A 22830-nucleotide genomic window follows, 5' to 3' on the forward strand; every position below is an offset into this window, starting at 1 on the left:
TACATTTTTCAAATTTGCCGCCTTTTTCTACTGACATGATCTGCTTGACCAACTATATATATATATTTAATCTCACTCTAGATTTTAATTAATTTTATTTCATATTATGTTTGTCTGAATATTATAGTTTGTCAAAGGACTGTCTCATTTCAATCATAGACAGAGGAGAATCATACTATCTTTGTCTTACACTAGTACTAGCACCCAAAAGAAAAGGATGGGTATAGTTTTCCTGGTTCTTACTGACTAACAAATTAGTTTGACCAACTATATTTCTAAACGCGTCTACTCAGACGATCGTTCGCTAGCGTAAAACGGAACGCTTCCCAGCTGATAATTGACATATCGAGTTGACGTTGTTGACAGTTCGTCAATTTTCTCAAACAATAAGCATACATCGTAGAAGCAAAAAACTATGGCTTTAAGTTATTTCACAGAAAGTGAAGCCCCGAGAGACTTTCGAATATCGTCCACGGAGAGTGAAGGACATTACACAAAGTGCCTACTATGTTATACGGTGAAGAAAAACTTCTACTGCCCGGATTGCATTCGGGCGGGCAACTTCGTACATTCATCGATGCCTTATGCAGATAGGTAGTTATATTATACATAATTTATGTTTATTTCTGTTGTCTCATTAATTGAACAACACTGTTTATATACCCACCATTTTGTAAAGTCGAGATTTCTGTATTAATTTCTTGAAATCTTGATCCATATGTCAGAGAAAGTATGGTTGGTTTTTGTGAAGGTTTTTGGGTCTCTGCAACTGCGTAGTGCGATTTGCGAATGAAAATTTGCAACTTATGAATTGAACTAGTTGTTTTTAGCCTGTACATGTTGCTGGTGTCATGTTTTATGAACCAATTATAGTCTCTCGTGAATTATTTCTGTAGAAAGCTTGCATTCTGAGAGAAGTGTTCGCTGAATCTGGCCATTCCGACCACTGTTCCACATGTTCAATTATTAATTTGTGTATACATGTTGGTATGCAATCCTACAAACTATAACAAAATAGAAAGCATGGCAAATGTTTGTATGATGATTAAATAAAATAATATCAATATTAAACATAGTGTCATTGTATACTAGGGCATTGATAATTATTATGATTGTATTTCTTACATTGGCCTGAATACAGATACAAGCCTCTGCACGCAAATCATGAATGGTTACACAATATTCCATGTTTTGCACCAATATTATTTCATACTTTTATTAAGCATTAAAAAGAACTGCAGAAAAGAAGTGAGGTATATTTTTTCAAAAAAATGACCCTGTATTTACTTGAGCATTTGACTGCATAAAGCGCCTGATTTTAAGCCTGATGTTTATTTCATTCTATTCCTAAAGCTGCAGTATTGTTCAACAACAACTTTTATATTTTCAGATTCTCAGAGAAACAAGGCAAGCTGTTACGTCTGAAAGCAAACAGGAAGCACATCCTGGACCGCTGCGAGAAGCTGATGGCCGGCAAGTTGAAGAGGGACAGCTTAATAACAGAGGCCAAACAGTCACGAGACAAGTTGGACCTTCTGCGGCTCGCCATCGAGCAACGGAGGAATGGGCTTGATGAGAAGAGGAAACAGTTGACGGAGCTCACACAACTTAACAATGAGCTAAGGTATGTAAGTAATATATGCAGTGACTAAATCAATGCTTGCAATTCGTAGGCAAGTTTGGCACGGTGTACCCTTGTTTTGCCAACAAACTTTTCATCGAATATTATTTCATCGACAATGATTCATCGAAATGTTAGTACTAGTAATAATATTTGGCGTTATTTTGTTTCATATACTATTTATTTCAATTTTTCTTACTACATAGAAATACTATTCAACAAATATTACTTGATCGCTAATTCGTTTCAAATTATTTTAATTGGCACAACTACTAAACATTGCAATTCATTTGATCGACGTATTACTTTAATACATTTTTATATGTCATACTACACATTTATATATTTTTCTGTTGTAAGAATTTTAGATTTAGGTTAGGTTAGAACTGCGACCCCAGTGACCCCACACAGAACGAAATATTTCAAATTGAAATAATTTTACGCGTAATAAATTTTATTAAATACAATCCAAAATTAAATAAGAAAACCCGTAAAGAATTACCATGATATAAACTATATACAAAATAACTCAAGTACGAATTAAAAGTCCCCGATTTAAATTTACTAGTATCGATTCTTCGATGCAATAACTTGTTGATGAAATGAAAATACTTGAAACATTGTCTTTGAAATAACATTCGATGAAATGTCTGTCGGCAATTCAAGGGTAAACCAAGTTTGGCACTCAGAAGTTCAACTTAGCTAGATTAGATCCACTTCCCATTATTTGTTTGAGCTCAAAGTTTGCATACATATGTAAATGGGATGACAATGCAGTATTATGTGTATATGAAGCTGATCTGATCATGGAGACGGTAGGTGGCCATGGGAACTCTGTGGAAACAATGAAAACTAATTGTGTTTGGGGTTGTTAGAATTGTTTAGATGAGTATTAGTTGCCTGTGGAAAGAAAGGTACAGTCAGCAATATAACCTTGTACCAAAAATGAAATCTTAGCTAAAAACTTGTTCCTTTTATTGAAACAGAAATGTTGTTTACCGATGTATCAATTTAGTACAAAATTAATTTTGTCTTTGTATCTCAAGGTTAAAGCTCCCCCGCTACCAGAAGCGCGTGTCGCACCTGGCGTCGCACGCGGCGGCTCAGAGGCTGGAGCTACACACGAGACACAACGCCTGCGCCGATAAAAACGCTGCCCTAGCGGCGTTGCGGAGAGAAAGAGTGCGGCAGCTCAACAAATATATATTCCCCGTCTACATCAGTTTAGATACCAGGTACGGGTACAGGTTAAACTCCTTCTTAAAGGCTGACCTACAGGACTTTTTAATGTTCAGTCCAGACTCGCCAAAATGCATGTACTACATTGTCACGCAGCTTAATAAGTACAGTCAGTAGCACAAGTGGCTAAGTGGTGAAATAATTATTGTTAATTTTCTATGTATTATGTAATCAACCTTATCCATGTCATATTTACATCGTGCAGTCTGTAGGACTGCATAGATTTGTGTAAGTTCGTCGCATAATACCCGTTTGCTTTTTGTGTACTTGCAGTGACAGTATAGAAGACATGGAGTTCCTGGGCGGAGAGCCCGAGGAAGAGCCCCCAACGCGCACACAACTACACATCGTGTCGCCCTGGCTGTGCGCGGACGGCGACCACTCGCATGTGATCACCTGGGGTGAGTGTAGACAAGTTGAGGAAGAGCCCCTGTCACACACAGTTAGGAGAACTGCGGTGAGTTCGTCCAACTAGGGTTCAAAAGAGTTCATAACTACGTTTTTATTATAATATTTATATTAGGTACTGATTTGTTTTGAATGACTTTCGCAGCGAAACAGAACAAAGAAGCGTCATTGACGGCGGAGCCGGCGGACAACCCTCTGCATCGCACGGTAGCAGCATTAGGTGAGATCTGTTCCCAATCTACTACAAATACTGAACAACTATGTTACTAATCGCCTGAGTTTATTAATAAACCTAAATATTGTGTTGTTTTTAAAATGAAAGTTTATTGGTAACAATGGTTACAAGTCTGTTTAGTTAACTAGTACATATAGTATATATTTTTTTCCTACATACACAAACATGGTAAGTTAGGATTTTTTAGACAGACATATTTACAATTTAGAAATTCATTACGTGTACATTTATATAATTATATTACATTCATTTTAATATATATTTAAGATTCATTATTGTTTATGTGTTACATTAAAATTCATAATTTATCATTACATTATAAGCTGAGTGGCAAGTCAAAAAATTCATTATAGTCATAAAACATATTAGTAAGAAGCCACTTGTTTAATCTTTATTTAAAACCGGCGGTGGAAGTTGCATTTCTGACGCATTCCGGGAGGCGGTTAAATACTGATGGTCCGAGACAATAGACCGATTTCGCCGACTTCGCTAGTCTGTGACGCTCTGCTACTAATCTATCTGCGTATTTATTGATACGTAGGGGGTACTTGGGATTTGTACATCTGCATTTAAATAGCTCTCGATTGACGTATGTGAACCTGAACCTGAACCTGTTGTATAAGTATACAGGGTAGGGGCATGATTTTAAAATCTATAAAGAGTTCGCGGGCAGGGGCGTCGTTGGGCTTGCCGGCCATACCGCGGAGTGCTCGCTTCTGGAGGGAGAAAATGCGGTACCAATCAGCTGCTCGGGCCCACAGCTCCGTACCGTAATATGTTAGTAACGAGTGGACCGTTGCAAAGTAGCATTCCCGCACCGCGGCCCGGCCGGCTGTTCGTGCCAGGCGGCGCAGTGCGAATGCGAAACATGCCTTACCCAATCGGCTGCACACCTCATCTATGTGCTGCTCCCATGTAAACGCGCTGTCGAGGTGGAACACGAGCAAGCGAGTACAGGACACTTGCTGTATGGCTTAATTAATATTATAGACCAGATTTTTTTTGTTGAAATATAAATAATATTATGTTGAAATGAACCGGTAAGTAAACGCATACGACCGAACGTTCACTATCGTCCTACTAGCGCCACAGGGCTATTTTTGGAACTAAACATCAAAATGAAAGCACTGTCATAGAGTGTTGCGTGTTGCATTCAGCCGATATCAAATGAGTAGGTATATTGAATATGTGGCGCAGGTCTGGCGGCGCAGCTCGTGGCGCTGCTGGCGTGGACGCTGGACACGCGGCTGCCGCACGCGCTCACGCTCAGGTAATTATTTTAATCGAATGTTAAGAGCCCATCAACGTGCACACTAGCGCCACTGCTAAATGATGGTGATTATTTAAATTTAACGACAGGTATTTAAAAAAGGGGGCCGCTAAGTACTGTATTATGTATTTAAGTACATTTTGAATACATCAAACTAGTTTTTATGTTGCTGGATTCGTCGATCTAGGAAAACGGCCGTTTTAACTTTGGATGCATATATTGAAAAACTAGTTTGATATATTCAAAAGGTAGTTAAATACACAGTACAGTACGTAGCGGCCCCCCTTTTTAACTACCTGTCGTTAAATTTAAATAATCACGATTATTTAGCAGTGGCGCTAGTGTGCACGTTGATGGGCTCAAGTTGATTATTGCATTAGCGTGAATTTTGGGACAAAACAATTTTTTATTCATGTATTAGATAGACCAGCGAGCAGCAAAAAGATTCGGAATTCCATGATGCATTCCGAGCCGTGAATAGATTTGAACCACGCTTCTCTGAGGTCCAATAGTTATTTTTAATACAGTTGCTCACAAAGTGCTACTTTACGTAGCTGTTTAGCGTGCGGAAAGTTGGTTATGTCGAACTAGTGCTTTTTACTTTTCCAATTTTTTTAAATTTATACTTGTTCCAATTCACGACTACTTATTGATGAGTGTTAATATTAGTTTCGTTTAAACGTCGTAATCAGCATAAAAACCTACTGTTAATGTAAGAATATGAAAAATATACATATTTCATATTTTAATACTTACCTCTTCATCATTATAACACGTTTATTTTTTAATATTGAATATTGAAAATTCCGTTCTTAATAAGGTGTCTGAATGGAACGGAATAGCTGCCAAACGCCCATAGATATAATATACTTAAAGACGACGTCTAAGCGAGCTGTCACTGTTACCACTTTTGTTTAGTGTACGATTAACAATGTTTTACTTATTTTTTCGCAACTGTATTAAAAAACGTCGTTCGATACACGTGCGGAAATGTCATTCTTCAATCGTCCCGAGTCTTCCCACTCGCCTGCGGCTCGTGGCAAGATATCTCGGTACTCGTGAAGTAATGACATACCTTCCGCACTAGCATCGAAATGTACTATTGTTTTACAAGGGGACAAAGTTGTTGTTTAACCGCTCGTGCTAATATTGATATCCGAGCAAGCGAAAGATCCCAAAATTGAACCACGAGCGTAGCGAGTGGTTCGAAAAATTGAATCTTGTACGTTGCGAGGGTCTTAAAGCACGAGGGTTAAACAAAATTTGCCCCCGAGTGAAACACAAAATTTTTCACCACACCAACCCGAAGCAAATATTAAATGTAAAATATCAAACAAAATCAAACCAAATCAAATCCAAATGAATGTTATTAAATATTAATCATCCAAATACATTTTAAAAAACAATTCTACCGGCATACATAAGAAAACAACTCAAAAATTGCATTTGATTACTTTGCCTCACATGTGAATAAAATGCAACTTTGCTATCAGTTTTTGAAGTGCAAAGTAAGCCTTTCCGAGCTGGTGTGGTGAAAAAGTATTATTAGTTTAGATTGTCGTCGATCCTGGCTGAAAAATAATTTAAAACTTCTCACTCTCACTTTACGTGAGTAAAAACTATAAAAATTACATTTTATTGTGAAACTATCACGTTTATTTTGTTTTGTTTTTAATTCGTACTGTTGTATTTGATAATTGCTAAAATAAAATTTTGTATTTGTACTTTTAAACCGCGGGCCAGGAGCATATATCATCAGTCATCGCCTCCCGGCTGATACTTTGTCAGATAATAGTTTAGATGCTAATATGAATTAATAGTAGAGTGTTAACCAAGGGTGGAAATGGAAAGTGAACCATTTCACCCGAGATATTTTGGCGCTCGAACGAAGAGAGAGCGCCAATAGTTCGAGGGTGAGATGGTTACTTTTACCCGAGTTAAACACTCTACTTTTCATTTCGACTATGAGGAAAGTCAAACACGAGAAATGTAGGCTTATTATTGGTAAGTATTTATGAAGTTTTTCAAGTTCACTTGATGCTTTGTATTCATCACTGATTTAAGCATAGAGTTAATTGCTCCAAAGTGTGGAAGGTTGTAATGATTTAGACATTTCACTGAAAGAAGCCAAAAATACGTTTTCCGACAGCGACTTCACTTTTTTAACTAAAAAAAATAATTTATTGACCCAAAAAAGAAAAACATAATAATAACAGCATAGGTACCTTCAGATCCACAGCGCAGGCTTCGTCATCATACAGATAGCTCATCCACCTCAGGTTTCGTCAAACTTTTTTAACGCTTCTCCATTTCATGAACTGCTCGTATGCCTTTAGGTATCTTTGTTTTGAAGATGCAGGTAAAAGATTATCAACCACTGTTTTTGCTTCTTCTTTAACAGATTCAGGAGTTAATTCTACGTTTAAGTCACTCGAATCACTTGAAAAATCAATTTTGAACCAGAGCAAGTAATGTCTCAACAGTTTATTTAGTACCAATACCTATTCCCGCCTTTTCCTAATTAGTTTTTTTTCTATTTTATGAAAATCAAAATATTGCTACTGCCAATATATTTATTATTGTGTATAAAATTATACTACTTGTATTTAATATTTAAATGTATAAAATAAACATAAATATTTGTTAATAAATTAATAATATAAATGACAATGAATGTTTATTAAAATATTATCAGTACATTACATTCATTCAGTTTCACTTTTTTTAAGGCGCGTACACATTAAGGCCGTTTCAGACACTCCCAATTTAAGATTGGATTGTCTATGGTTTTAGATTTTTTCCGATGAAAATGTAAACGGCGCCAATTTCAGTCATGCGGAAGCTAATATGAGAGCTTTTAACTGATTAATAGCTTTTAACTGATGTTAGCCGTTGCTCGAAGTAAAAATTTAAAAAAATTACTTTCCACCCTAGGGTGGGAAAAACAATTTTCCACCCGGTTATCAGCCTATGAAAGGTGAACTTTCCGAACAGGAGAGATGAAAAAAAATAGTCAGCCTGTTATATCGCGGTGGAAAGACCGTCAGCTGGTCACATGAACATGTAACAAATCCGCGCCTAACCATTTATGGACATAAAGTATGTGTAATGCGTAATCAGGTTATTGAAACGCCTGATGAAATGCTACGTGGAAAGTTTCATGATCTTGTTATTACTATCATAAAAAGGTAAAGCGCTTATTTTTACATGTTCATGCAAGAAGCTGACGTTTTTTCCACCGCGATAAAACCGGCTGACGATATTTTTTATTCACAACACCATCTAAACTATCATCTGACAAAGTATCAAGCGGGTGGCGATGACTATATGTATTAATTATTTTTACGCGTTTCGGGGGCTGCCATTTCTAAACCTACCAACGGAGCGGCGGCTGACGTCCACACGAGGGTTCATGATACATAGCCGTTAACCACTATACGAGTTTTCGCCCGGGAGGCGATCGATCACGGAGATCCGTTCCCGGCTCGCGGTCTATTTATAAAGGTCTCCGGGATTCATGAAGACGGAAAATAAGTATTCGTGCGACGCGGCACCTAAACAAGTGATGAGCCACCATAAAAGTCAAATTTCTATAAAACTGTAACATTTATTGTGTATCTTTCACATTTTGTACTCATTAAACTCGGGGCAGAGTCGATCACGACGATAACTGTCGTAATGTGGACAAATTGAACTGATCCCGGGGTGACATCCCTCCAGCGAGTACTCCAACTGGCGCGTGTCTGCGGCGGGTCTGCGCGCGCGCGTGCTGCGCGTGTGCGCGTGCGCGGCGGCGCTGCTGGCGCGCGCGGGCGCCGCGCCGCCCCCGCCGCCGCGGCTCCACGCGCTCGCCGCGCTCGCCGCCGCCGCCGCCGCCGACGACCCCGCGCTGGGACGGTACCGTACTTTATAACTACCACTACTTTTATCACTCATACATATTTGCTCCCACGCAAACACACGTTTAAATAGTACGCGACTTCCTACTTCCGATAACTTTCGATGATGAAAAAGAAAAAATTGAAAAATAAAGTTTATCAAACTATATCGTGTTATATATAAAATAAAAGAGCTCATCTTGAGAATTTAAATATATATTTTTTATATTTTTAAAATACAGAGGTTCGAAGTTATTCAAGAAAGTAGCCAAAAACTGACCATTCCCCCCTTTATTTCCGAAACGATTGGGTCTAAAATTTTGAAAAAATACACAAAATAGTTCTTTACCTATAAATGACAGGAAAACCTATTAGTAATGTACAGTCAAGCGTGAGTCGGACTTAATGTACGGAACCCTTGAAACGTGAGTCCAACTCGCACTTGGCCTTCTTCTTCTTCCTCGCGTTTCCCGGCATTGTGCCACGGCTCATGGGAGCCTGGGGTCCACTTGACAACTAATACCAAGAATTGACGTAGGCACTAGTTTTTACGAAAGCGACTGCCATCTGACCTTCCAACCCGGAGGATAAACTAGGCCTTATTGGGATTAGTTCGGTTTCCTCACGATGTTTTCCTTCACCGAAAAGCGACTGGTAAATATCAAATGATATTTCGTACATAAGTTCCAAAAAACTCATTGGTACGAGCCGGGGTTTGAACCCGCGACCTCCGGATTGCAATTCGCATGCTCTTACCGCTAGGCCACCAGCGCTTCAACTCGCACTTCGCCGGTTTTTTTAAAGCTAATAGTTGTAATAATTGTTTTATCTCGCGCTTTTAATGGAATATCGTATTTATAAAACCCGTGTCCCTAAAATCGACGCCGAGACACATGAAGGGCTCATAGAACAGCCGAATGGGCTACGATATCAAGCAAATTTACCCTTAATGAAAATCTCATAGTGTTTGAGATGCCGACTTTTAGATACCTTTTATGATTAGGATTCTTATAAACAAATATGTATGTCGTTAGCTTAAGCGTCGAGCGATATCGCTCGGATCGTTATATAAAAAGGATCAAAGTAATTGTTTTACTTATATATACCCGTGTTTGCAGGGTGGAAGCGTGGACTAGTGACAAGTTGGTGGAGAGCGCGGCGACGGCGGCGGCGTGGGAGGCGCTGGAGCTGGCGGTGCCGGACGAGCCCGACCCGCCCGAGCACCTGCACTGGCCCGAACAGGAGGTACACACTTTATTTCTACTTTTACCCCCGTATTCATTAAACTTACCAACCTTTGTTAAATTCTATCCCTTTCTAACAAACTTAAATGCCGAAATGACGAAATTACAGATAGGCATGGCATACCTACTCTAGCATAACAAGCGAGAAATGCTTTCAACGACACGGAAGCACACATCTGTATACTCGGCCATCCCGCCCGCGGGTGCGAGTGGTGCGAGTATTCGCCCGTCGCACTCGAACACTCGCTTTATTATATAGCCGAGCGACAAAACTATCAGAACTACACACTCACTTCTCGCTGCTCGCCAATTCGTTTCTAGTTTCTATAGTTTTAATCTAATCGTCGGTGGTGGGACCAGGGCCTTAGTTAAAGTGACTAAGAACTATGTAGTTAGACACGTACGTAGTTATAATAATATCACTTGGTTATTATTGACATCAGGAGACAGAAGTGTGTGGCCGCTCGCCCCCCGCGGCGCCGCCCGCCGCCTCCCTCGTCACGTCCGCGGCGGCTTCCCTCGCCTCCATGTGGCGCGGCTGGACCAAATAACACACACACACACACACATTGTACTACCCGACTCTTTACTTCCATTTTGTAACCTTAAGGTCAAACTGGCAATGTAAATTCCCATTTAATAAGAGAGTTCCAAAGTAGAACTAAAATTCTGCACTCTGCTAAATACTAAAGGTTACGAAATAGGACTAAAGGACCGGACTCCAATTACAAGTCTCTTATCTGAAGCCGTACACATCTCTCTAAAGTAGAACGATATAAAAAGCCGCGCAAACCCATAACAAGTTAGGTATCATTATTTCAAATACTAATAAGTAATTTACCCATTTTTATAATTACCAAAAACGATTACAAAATACTACAGGAACACGATTACTATAAATTACGAATTAAAGGCCAATTCGAGTTTTAGTTACTGAACTGACCTTTAAGACAGTCAGTCTGACGATCAGTAGGTATGATAACGGAAACAGATCGTATAACTAAAACTCGAATAAGCAAGTGCCACCCTAAACTAAAAATGAATTCTATTCACCTATAAACAGAATTCATATTATTATAAGGTGGCTAGTTATTAAAGGATGGCCAGCTATTGAAATGTTATACTAAAATGAATTCAGTTATATATGAATAGCATTTAGTTTTAGTTTAGGGTGGCCAGTTATTAGCCGGTGGCCAGTTACTGGCGAATTACCCTATCTTATGACACTAACACGACAAGTCACTTTTGTGACTTTTCATTTCAATACATTTATTGTCACAGTGATAATTTAACACAAAATGACCAACAAGCTATTGTTCCGAATTTGGAACCAAGTCCCATGCATTATTTAAAAAAAGTAAAAAGAATTTGTCCTTTATAAAGGACTCGGGAACCCATGCCGCTAATTTAAAACATGAAAATGAATTAGTGCCAAGCAAATATCAGAATAAATTCGGAATTGCTGAGAGTAATTTGGCGTTTGCGAACGTTAAATGTTTTTTATAAGTTTACATTTTTTTTTTCATGGTTTCATTCGACAAACCATTACTATAATAGATATATTTAGGTACGAAAAAATTACAATTAGAAATAATAATTCAGCCTACATGCGTCCCACTGCTGGGCACAGGCCTCCTCTCATGCGCGAGAGGGCTTGGGCTAATGTCCCCACGCTAGCCCAATGCCTTGGGGCCTTCACATACGCCGTTGAATTTCTTCGCAGATGTATGAGGTTTCCTCACGATGTTTTTCTTCACCGAAAAGCTAGTGGTAAATATCAAATGATATTTCGTCATAATAAGTTTCGAAAAACTCATTGGTACGAGCCAGGATTTGAACCCGCGACCTCCGGATTGAACAACACACACAACAACAATTACAAAAACATTTATTTTACGTTTTTTTGATCGACAATTAGAAAAACAGCTTTTTTTTTTGCACAGCAACCGATGTCACTTTCTCTAATTCTGTATAGCTACCTTAAACATTAATGTACAGTCATGTATTTATGTACGTTATGTAAATAGATTATTTTTTTATAAATTTTTGTGAATTATTTTGAATGAAAATAAAACGTTTTTGTAAATCTAATTGTTTTAATTCACCTTTAACAAAACAATCTTCGTTACAAATAAATACAATAGTTAATAAATAAAGTACAACCTAATACGACTAGCAAACGAATACCACACGGTTACATGACGTATTTATCTGTCTTGATAATCTTCACTGCTCGTCGACTATTACAATGGTCACAATTTAAATGTTTAACTCAAACCTGTCAATACATTTTATACACACGCCAAACAATTTAATAAATACGACCTGCACCATTCGTCGTGTCAAATGATGACCAATAAAGAAGTGATTCGCGTGTACAGGGTAAAGATGTAGAGACAATAAATAGATCATAACAACCGCAAGTAAGTAGTAAGTGCTAAAAATAAATGCATCCGAAAAGTTAAGTCTTGTACAGTACAATATATACAATATCGGTAACTGTAGGTAGTGTAGGTACATTATCATTATGGTAACGTTGGTCATGATTCCAATAAAAAATACACAATTTGCTTTTAACTTTAAAGTTAAAAATGCTAACTAAGGCTCATTCCTCGAACGGTGTCCACTGTTTTAGGTATTGGAACATTTATCTTCTTCTAAAGGGCGGCCTTGTAGACTTTATTGTGTGTTAAGCCAATTAATATTTATAATCACCGTCTATGCCTGCCCAGTGCGGACGCCAATGACGGATATATCCGCACCGTAGGTCCAAAGGCGACGACGGATTAATCCGTCACTGACCACAGAGCAACATAGACCTACGTGCATATGCATAGGGTTCAACTTCCGTTTTGACACTTCGGTGACGTGGCGTCCCAGTGACAGCTTTTATGTTTGACATGGCGTCGAAAAGGTTAAATACAATCAGAAGCCGAGGAGTACATTTTTCGAAAGGGATCAGGGTAGTATTATTTATAACATAAGATAAAAGAAATCTTCTATCACCGTCGATGCCTGCCCCAGCGCCTCTGGCCGTCAACCAGCGCGGTATGCAAGTGCTCTACTCTCTCCAGCACCTCGTCTGTAGTCACCTGCCGCGGCCGCCTGTAGTCCACCGGTCCAGTAGACACTTGTCGCGGCTGACTGTACTCCACGTGTCCGCTCGATAGCTGCCGCGGGAGTCGACTGTACAGGCGGGTCCATCGGATGTCCGGGTGGCTGCAGGGCTCGAAGCGGACGCGTGATAGTCGTGGGGTAAGACAGTTCTGGAATGTAAATGCATGAAATGAAATCAAAGTTATGAATACCAAAATTCCTCAATAGGGGCCGGTACAGACGGACTGCAATTCATATGGGAACTGCACGCCGCGTCGATGGCATGATGATGATGGCGTGCAGTACTCATACAAATTTCAGTCGGATTTCGGAAATTTCAGTCCGTCTGTACCGGCCGTAAGTCATTACATATTGTTCCCAATGAACCCAATTCCAAAACCCAGTTATTTTAATAGATTTTGCATGAAATACGCCAGTCATTCTATGGTTGTCTCCTAACCATTTTTTTCTTCATTTTTGATCTGGAGATCCGTTCGAGATCGACGAGTCGAATCAAATTACTTACAATGGACTTCTACATATACCGGAAGAAATAAAATAGCCTTCAGGAAGTACTGGATTTGAAATTGTCTTAGTTATTTAGTAAGTAAAACTTATAAAAATATCAAAGCATCTTACAAGGTCATTGCGAGACTGCTGCCTCTTCTTTCTTGTCGGCGGCACGGGAGCACGTGAACAGCTTGCCATCTCGCTTTCACTCTCCTGCTGCCTATTCGACACGCACTTGGAACAACTAGCAGTCTCGTCCTCCCGCCCTACACACGCTAGAGAGACGCTAGGCGAGATTATCTCGCTCGCACACATGTGCCTGAGTCTGCGGCGATACGTCCCGCTTTCACATGGTGATACGCTGCAACTTGGTTCTGTCTCGCTCTGGCTAGTGAGATCGTTGTTTTGTCGCATTCGAGCACAACGTTCCAATTCACGAATTTTTAATTTCTGTAATTTAATTTTATCTTGTTGTTCTCTGAAATAAAACACGCAAGAAAATGGATTATGAAAAATTTTACATAAAGTCTGCCGATGTGCAATTAGTTTTCATTTGAATCGTTTTCTAGGTTTTCGGGCAACATTGATTTGACGGTACCTGGTCTGTTGTTTCTTCTCCCTCATCCACTGGCGGACGCCGGCAGTCACGCGCCGCGACTCGTCACATAGCAGCGCTCCTCTAGCTTGTGCCTCCTCTAGACACGCTTGTAGTTTTGACGTTGAGCGCTCTTGCTCTCTGTAAACACCCACAAAACTAATTGTTGTAGTTGTACTAAAACTATGAAAATTATCTTGATAAAAAAATCTGTTTGCCACTTTGACTGTTATTTGCTTAATGCCAAGAACCGATGCGGCGGCGATCGGCGATGAGTGATAATTGATAACAAGTGTGCAGTGTATGTATATATGACATGTAATATTATTAATATTATAAATAAAATGAATATGAATATGAATATGTATATTTATTATGACCACTCGTTCCACTCCAAAACAATCGCTCTACTCCTCCTAACTAATACTGTTTAAAATGAATTACTATTTACCTACTCATATATTTATTTATTTATTTATAGGTAGGTAATTACTATTTTTTATTCACTACACAATTCAATGAAGCCAAAGTTCTTCAAGTCTTCACTATTGAAGGCGGTGACTTGATCGGTAGCATCGCAATTATTAGCTTATATTTATCTCAGACGTTCAGGTAGACTAACGATAAAATGAAATAGGTAGGTACACCAGTATGTATTAAATGTATAAACATGGTACCTGCACCCGGCCTCCAGCTCCCGGCAGCGCCGCACGGCAAGCTTCAGCCGGTGCTCCAGCTCGGAGATCGTGGCCTGACTCTTCAACAGTATATCCGACCGCGACTGAGTTACTTCCGACAATTTATTCAATCCCTGGAAATAAAAACCGGCCAAGTGCGAGTCGGACTCGCGCACGAAGGGTTCCGTACCATTACCAAGTACTATTAGTTATTCTGTGCCAGTACGCAAAAACCAGCAAGAAATCACGTTCGTTGTATAGTAGCCCCACTTTATTTATTATATTTTGCTTTTAGTATTTCGTCGTTGAGAATGCCAAATCCGTTATGTGCACGATTTTTGATTGACAAATAGTTACCTAGCAACAAAATACATAAGGTATTAATTAATTTGATTAAAATCGCGCACATACCGTATTTGGCATTCTCAACGACGATTTGTTGTTATAGCGGCAGCAGAAATACATCATCTGTGAAAATTTCAACTGCCTAGCTGTCACGGATCATGAGATACAGCCAGGTGACAGACAGGCAGACAGACGGACAGCCGAGTCTTAGTAATAGTTAGTTCCGTTTATACCCTTTGGGTACGGAACCCTAAAAATTAAAGTTTTTTCGATTCAATACAAACTACAAGTTTATTATTTTCTCGTTAAACATATAGGTAACCACTTTCTTGCCCAAGATTAAAATAAGTGTATACTATACAGTATTTACACTTCTACCTACAATGACAGTAGGTAGGCAGAGACCGAAGGTAGGTACCTCTTGGACAAGCGTCTCCGAGTGCTCCAGCTTTTGTTGAAGGCACCTGATGGTGACGTCCTTCGCGGCGCTCGTCTCCTGCACATCCACCAGCTCTGCTGTCTTATCCTCCACCAATACTGCAATAAACAACGATATTACCTACCGTTTTACACTCAACTATCTCATTATGAAACAACCTACCTACTTTAAAAATAAAATTGTTTCGTTGACTTTCGATTCTAAATACCTTGTGCCTGTTGTAACTGCCTCTTGAGGGTCTCGCAAGCTTCGCCTCGTTTTATAGAAGTTTTTTCCACCTCGGCCAACTTCTCCACTGCTTCCTCCGTCTGTATAAATGAAAACAATAAACAAAACATACATATGAATTGATAACCAGAAGTTCTATGTAAAGAACAATTTTTTTTTAAAGCATTTCTTAAAACCTGCAGCTTACCTCTCGTTCCTTTTCTTTCAATTGTTTTTCATACTGCTCACTTAGTTCATACCGCAAGCACTCATCGAGATCTTTATTTCTTTGCCTAACTTGCTCTAGTTCATCCTAAAATAGCAATTGAAAATTATTAAATCACAGCTTCAAAAGTTTGTATTGATAATTAAGTTATTATTTTACAATGTTACCTACCTCTAAAGTTCTGTTTCTTTCTTTCAACGACGAGTTTTCTTCCTGTAGACCGCACGTACAATCACTCTGTTAACAACAAAATATAAAGTAGGTACTGCATACTAATATAACATTATCATTTCATTGAGCATTACAGATTTTCGCTTCGTATGATTCTGTGTTTTATCATCGATGATCGTCGGATGCTAACATAGGTACAGTTCGTTTGGCCAGTTTATTATAGGTACAATCAGCCCAATCGAACAAAACAAGAGTGAGAGAGTCTTGAGTTTTGAACAAAACAATATAGATTGGCCATTACAACTGTTATTACAAGTAGTGTCAGGGATATAGAAACACAGTTTATATATGTTCTTAGTAGTCAGGCCTCGGTAAGCACAATTTGACCAATCAAAAATCACACAGAGTGCACAGACACACGAACATACAGTAAGCATGTGTTGCAGCTGCCGCAGCTGCTCCAGGATGTCTGCGAGCTCCTCCCCGACATCGGGACTCTCAGACCCGCGCTCCCACATGCCCTACAATAAAACAACTTATAGGATAATGGTTTATTTCGATACCTACTCATGTACACCACTGAACACTCACCTAAATGTCCTACGTAAAGGACACAGAGCGTCTAAAACAGTTTCATTGAACAACAAGCAAAAATGAACATGCATAATTATATTTAGATGGTTTTACCTACCTACCTCGAAAGACAAGGACTCAACATTTAAAGAGGCAAATAGAATATAAATGTTCGATTTTTCAAATGTTTAATCGTGACTGTCCTCTTTTTTAGGTCGCTTAGAGCGGTTTTGCACTACGTCCGATCCGAATCCGGTCCGAACCCGTGAAAATATGGTCCGTAGTAGCCGTAGAACTATTTCTATGGTAAGTTACGCACCGCACACGTTGAATGACGGAAAGAAATCGGATGACGGAGATCGGATCTAGTGCGTAACTTACCATAGAAATAGTTCTACGGCTACTACGGAACATATTTTCACGGGTTCGGATCGGATTCGGATCGGACGTAGTGCGAAACCGCTCTTAGTCTTAGCGAGGTTATAAGCAGTAGGTACAGTAAGTACAAGGTTAATACAAGGTTTTTGATACAAATATATGTATATAGGAAAGAATCTACATAGGTATATGTATTGTATATGTTGTAATTATAGTGTTAGTATCACACCGTTAGACGCTAGAAGTCTGGAGCAGTACCGAATCGTTGTTAGAGCTGTTCAAAAAGCTGGAGATCTCTGACTTTAAGCTCTCCACCTCCATAACCACGTCCTAAAAACAGAACCACCTGTATAATAAAATTAACAGCATAGTGAAATGATGTCAAAGTTTTTTTTAAATCATAATATTAGCTTCTGTCAGCGATTTCATCCGTCTAAAATGATAATTATGAAATTGATGATTGATAAAAACTACCCTATGCCCCATCATGCAAACTATCTCCATACCAAATTTTATCGAAATCAGTTCAGCGTGAAGAGATAATAGACAGAGCTACTTTCGCATTTATATAAGGTACTTGAGCCGTGTTGGTATGTTTCAACTCAGATTCAGACTCAATTAATTCAGAGAATTCAGACTCTTTATTAAGACCTTACCTGGCATTGTTCGATGGACCTCTTCTGCGTGTTGATGATATTGTGTAGCTTCGTGATTCTATCCGTCTTGGCCCTCTCCATCAATCGGACGTCCAAATACGACTTTCTGAGCATGTCAATCAGCTCTTCCTGCTTGGCCGCCTATAACAACAGGAAAAACTAGATCACGCTTTCATGATACAGAAGATATTTGGTATTTTTAGACGAGAATATTATTTTCTGATACTTTGCGTTCTACTAGTCAATTTAATTTCTTGATTTCTAAATGATACCTACTAGTTAAAAGTATGTATTGTATCTCTATCATCTGCTTTTAATCGTAAAGTGAATAAGAGTAAGGTACCTACAATAAAACCCGTTTATTGTGCGTATGATTCTGTTTTTTTGTTTCACAATGTATGTTTGTTGTTTGCTCAGTAGGTATGTTGGTTATCTAGTACGTGTTTTTGTATAATTACATTAATGGGAAATAAGACTCACTTCGTAAAAACATTCGCGGTACAGGTCGGTGACGACCGCCAGGTTGTCTTCCAGGGTCTGCACCAGCTGCCTCTGCCCTTCCACTTCCTACAACACCACTCACACATCACAAACACCATGGACCACAACTGTCAGTTTACTTTTCATAATTAATGTGTTTACATTTCATTTTTACATATTTTAGATGTTTAACTCATTTCATTAGTTTATTTAATTTGCTTTTAATGGGGTTTCATTTTATTTTATAGTAAGTAAATTTATGGATAAAATGAAAGACAGAAAGAAATAGGTTAAGTTTTTTAAGAAGCTAATGTGCACTAGAGTATACCTAAATGACGATTTGCCAAACTCAGGGCTTTGCGTAAGGTTATGAGTGTAACTTTAATATATATCTACTGGATTCCAGAGTCCTATACAAAGGACAAATGAAAATGATATAATACCTATTATCTACCTAATTTAAACTTTTAATATATAAGCCCAAATTAGATTCGATAATAAAAACGGAACCACAGAATAAGTACCTAATAGACCTAATAGTACTACACGAAACAAACGCTTCTGAGATCCAGGAAGATAAAGTTCATGTTACCCAGCATGTAGGATAAAACTGTCTGACCTTAATGTCGGTGCTGATGCAGACATCGCTCTTGTCAACCCGGCAGCTCTCTGCGCACTGCCGCAGCTGGGTCAACTAAAAAACATTATGTCAGATGTCAGATAAACCATCGATACCCAGTCTCTAATCTAGAGAGAAAGAGTTATAAATAACTAGTTGGATGCCTAGCTGTTTGTAAAAATTGTCTTATTTATTACTTAAATCAAAACAATGATATAATAAAACGAATGAAAAATACAGCCAAAAAGGAGTCCGGAGGGAGGAGGAGGAGGAAGGAGGAAGAAGGAAAGGAAAGAGGAGGAGGAGGGGTCTGTACAGACCTCTTGCGCCTTGTGGTCCAACTCCCGCCGTAGTTGGGTGGCCCGCTTGGTCAACTCGGCGATGCGGCCCTCCGCCACGCACAGACTTGAACCTTGTACACGTATCGTCTCCTCCTTGTTCTCCAACTACACATACCATAAACTATATGTATTCATTAGAGTCAAGTAGGACAATGGTATAGGTACCTATAGCCTATCCGATTTCCAAGATCAAGTTCGCCATAGATTTACTATAGCGTACCTACTCTAGAAAAGCGGACAGACTATATATATAATGTAAGGTACCTACGTGTAGGTATGTAGGTACTTATATATAACGTTCATTCAAAGATTTACCGTTTTGAATCCATGAGTCTTTTGTAAAGGATATTTAACTTTTTTCAGTTTTTAAAATGACAAATTGAAAAAAATGCGTAGAAATTTGGGTACAGGCAAAAGCAATTTTAGGGAACAGAGACCACTTTTATTTTCTGTGTTTTCTATCCATGTAAAACAATGTACAATTGTAGATACCTACATAATTTATCCTCTCAGACAATTTACGTTTTAGATATATTGGAAATTATTCTTTGGGGTGTTGTACGGGCTTAAAAGTTTAAAGAACTGAATCAAACTAAAAAAATATAAGATACTTAGTTTTAAAAGTACCTAGGTAGGTATTTTCCCGGGCAGGATGGATTTTATAAACGACATCCGGCTGTCGAGTATAACTTGTTCCATTCCCAGCCCAAAATAGAAATGTTTTTATGAGTTGTCAGGTTTGGTAACAATCTGTTAGGTATGTTTAATAACAAAACTTCCGTGAGACACAGACATATTAAATAAATTAAGAACATGAAAGTGAAACATGTCGAGCGTTTTCCGACTTAAAATACGTGAGTGACCCGTTCTTAATTTATATTTAATAAATCTGTTATGTTTTTATGGAAGCATAGGTGTTTAGTGTACGCATACTATATGAAAAAGTAATTCATTCTAAACTAAAGCCATTGCCATGCAAAATACATGAGTTTTTTCTTTGTTTTAGGAGCATAAGCAAATTATAGGTACCTATCATCGAATCGTAGTATGGTATGATTTATGATAACATCCGCCGCCCGCATGCAGCGGCACTGTAAACGGGAAATCAAAGCCCTGACCTGACACGGGTGACCCGTTTATTTGTTCGGCACTACATATTATGTACCTACCTACACGTACAACACATAATCATACTTTATTACTTACAATCTGTAGCGTGGCGATAAGCTTGTCGCGGTAGTAGCGCTCGCTGGCGCCTGCGCCCGCGCAGCTCGATCCGCCGCCGCCGCTGTCCTGCGGGCCAGTCACTCAACGGTCACTCACAGAATACACAGGTAAGTACCTAGGTACAACCGCATGATCAAGCGTTTATCAAGAGTATTATAATTGGTGCAGTCTGGCAAACCAATCCTGTGTAGAAGAAGGTGGCATAATTTTAAAATGTAGATGCGAAAACTCTATCTCATACAAAACTTGGATTTGTCATAGGTAAATATTTGTACTGAAATATTAAGACAGTAGATTTATTATTATATTATGATTTATGACCAAATACGCGACAAAAATGCATTTGACGAAGCCTATTAGCCCCTATAGCTAATGGGCAAGGACCTGCGCTTTATTAGTCGACGGGCTTTTTTTAGAACTAAACTTGAGCCATTGGTTGGTTTATGCAAGAAAATATACGACTAACAATTACTTACCCAACAAAATACAATGAACATCAACGAAAAGAGTCACCTTTAGATACCTACTTAAAATATAAGAAAAGAAGTTTTAAAGAAGAATGGATGTGTAAGTAAATTGAAGTTAACAATTTAATTAACAATCAGTTTCATAAACTAAGTAGGTACCGGTCGTCGGTAGGTGTTTGATTTTAATTATTAAATGAGGTACGCGATTAAATTCAATTAAGCCATGCCGTCAATTAAGCATGCGCGATTAAGTCATGCCGTTTTGTCGACTAAATAGTGTTTAGTTTTAAGTTTATAAAATACATATTATGTTAATCTGTAAGGTATTTGTAATATGGGCATTGTTGCCTGAATTAAATTTCTAAATAAATAAATAAATGTGTACAAAAAGAATTTGTCATATCTGTATTAAATTTTCATCCAATTAATCCATAGAAATAGAATCCTTACTCGATAGCACTCACTTTAGTAAAGTCACTATTGTCTGAATCCACACACACCAGCCCATTGAACATCATCGTCATCATCACAACAATCAACATTTATAAACACGCACACGTACTCATCACACGACTCGACACGTCACACACCACACACACCACACGCCACACACGCCGCGCCGTCCGCGAACGCACTGCCGAGCCCACAAACACCTCCACTCAAAACAACATAAACTTTACTTTAGCACCGAACTCAACGTTGCTTTCAAACCGTTTACATCTGAAAACTAGAGTGCAAGCGGAAATATTCTAAAACCAGACGTAGCGCTCATCTATAGATCTTCAATTTCAACCGGCTTGTATTTCCAGGCAGTTCCAATATGGTTTAATTTTGGAACGCCGCCGCGAGCGCATCTAACTGCACCGGTAACTTTGCGCGTATTTCTGTCGATCTGTAAATAGGCATTTGGTGGCGGAAGCGGCCCGGTTGCGACCCGAGTCGAGTAAAATCGTGACCTAATTGGCTATGGCTTGGCCAGGATACCTAGATTCGTTCTGGGAATCGGATGAGTCACGTTTGATTACGTGTCCAACTAGCAAGCTGTGAATATCCCAAAAGAAATATGGGATATGGACTTTAGGTAGACTGTCTGGTTTGAGACACAACTCAATGCATGTATTTTTCATTAAAAGATTGTGAACGTAGAATCGATAGGAAACTGTCCTATAGGCTACCTAACATACATAGGGCAAGGCATACAAACGAAGAAGAACAGAATATGAAGTTTATTGCATCGTTATGCATTTTTCCCAGGCAGGCGATAATATATGTACCTATAATAAAGTGCACTGGTGTTGACCAGAGGGGTTGCCCTCTGGTGTTGCTGGTATCCCTGGGTGACGGTGATCGCTTACCATCAGGAGATTCGTCTGCTCGTTTGCCTCCTATGTCCTAAAAAGGAACACGATGAAAATGCCTCTTTCCTCCCCTTTTTTATATAGATTCCAGACAAAACGAAAATAACTGGTAGAACTATAGGTACACCAACCCATTCATACCATTCCTGTCAAAATATATGCGCTAGTCGAAAGTAACTGTAAAGCCACTATTTATAACTGTTCTATTCCACGTGAAAATATCGTTAAATATTAGATCATTTCTAAGCCAAAATACATGAATGGCCAAATGTGTTCCAGTTACAATATCAAAGGGATGAGAGGCACCGAACCTGACGCATCGTAGTACGAACTCTGTTATTAGATCTACTCGAGACGAATACGGACGTTAACGGAGAGTTTACACTGGACTCTAAACAACTAACAATAGATTAGCTCGTAGATACATCAAAACAATAGTAATTTAGTCTGATATCGATATTGCAAACAGAACTGATGCCTTTTATGGAACGACAATCCTATCACAAGTTTTACTCCAGGGTTAATGGGGCCCCGAGGTGGCGGACAACTGTCGTGGGTGACACGTTACAC

The 22830-nt window shown here is 38.9% G+C and overlaps 2 protein-coding genes across 3 annotated transcripts; one reads left to right on the top strand and one right to left on the bottom strand.

Annotated features, from left to right (window-relative positions):
• Positions 1-355: 355 nt before the first annotated feature.
• LOC134790953 (beclin 1-associated autophagy-related key regulator) lies at positions 356-10464 on the top strand. The gene is made up of 9 exons (XM_063761976.1): positions 356-594; positions 1391-1624; positions 2668-2856; positions 3134-3261; positions 3414-3488; positions 4701-4773; positions 8494-8670; positions 9770-9896; positions 10339-10464. The coding sequence occupies exons 1-9, from the start codon at positions 416-418 to the stop codon at positions 10444-10446; spliced, it is 1290 nt and encodes a 429-aa protein (XP_063618046.1). The 5' UTR covers positions 356-415; the 3' UTR covers positions 10447-10464.
• A 16-nt stretch (positions 10465-10480) lies between these two features.
• On the bottom strand, positions 10481-21503 carry LOC134790922 (cingulin-like protein 1). 2 transcript variants are annotated; one of them, XM_063761930.1, is made up of 16 exons: positions 21367-21503; positions 20415-20501; positions 19188-19313; positions 18868-18942; positions 18249-18335; positions 17769-17909; positions 17371-17442; positions 16590-16682; positions 16162-16227; positions 15973-16077; positions 15766-15865; positions 15537-15655; positions 14774-14907; positions 14100-14237; positions 13631-13979; positions 11948-13161 (listed from the first exon to the last, which is right to left on the bottom strand). In XM_063761930.1, exons 1-16 carry the CDS (start codon positions 21442-21444, stop codon positions 12898-12900), a joined length of 2034 nt encoding a protein of 677 aa, XP_063618000.1. In that variant the 5' UTR covers positions 21445-21503; the 3' UTR covers positions 11948-12897. The 2 variants fall into 2 exon arrangements, with proteins under 2 accessions (XP_063618001.1, XP_063618000.1); XM_063761931.1 differs by lacking the exons at positions 16590-16682; positions 17371-17442; positions 17769-17909; positions 18249-18335 and having other exon boundaries at positions 10481-13161.
• Between the last annotated feature and the right edge of the window lie 1327 nt (positions 21504-22830).

Source organism: Cydia splendana, chromosome 5 (genome assembly GCF_910591565.1).
Source record: "Cydia splendana chromosome 5, ilCydSple1.2, whole genome shotgun sequence".
NCBI lineage: Eukaryota > Metazoa > Arthropoda > Insecta > Lepidoptera > Tortricidae > Cydia > Cydia splendana.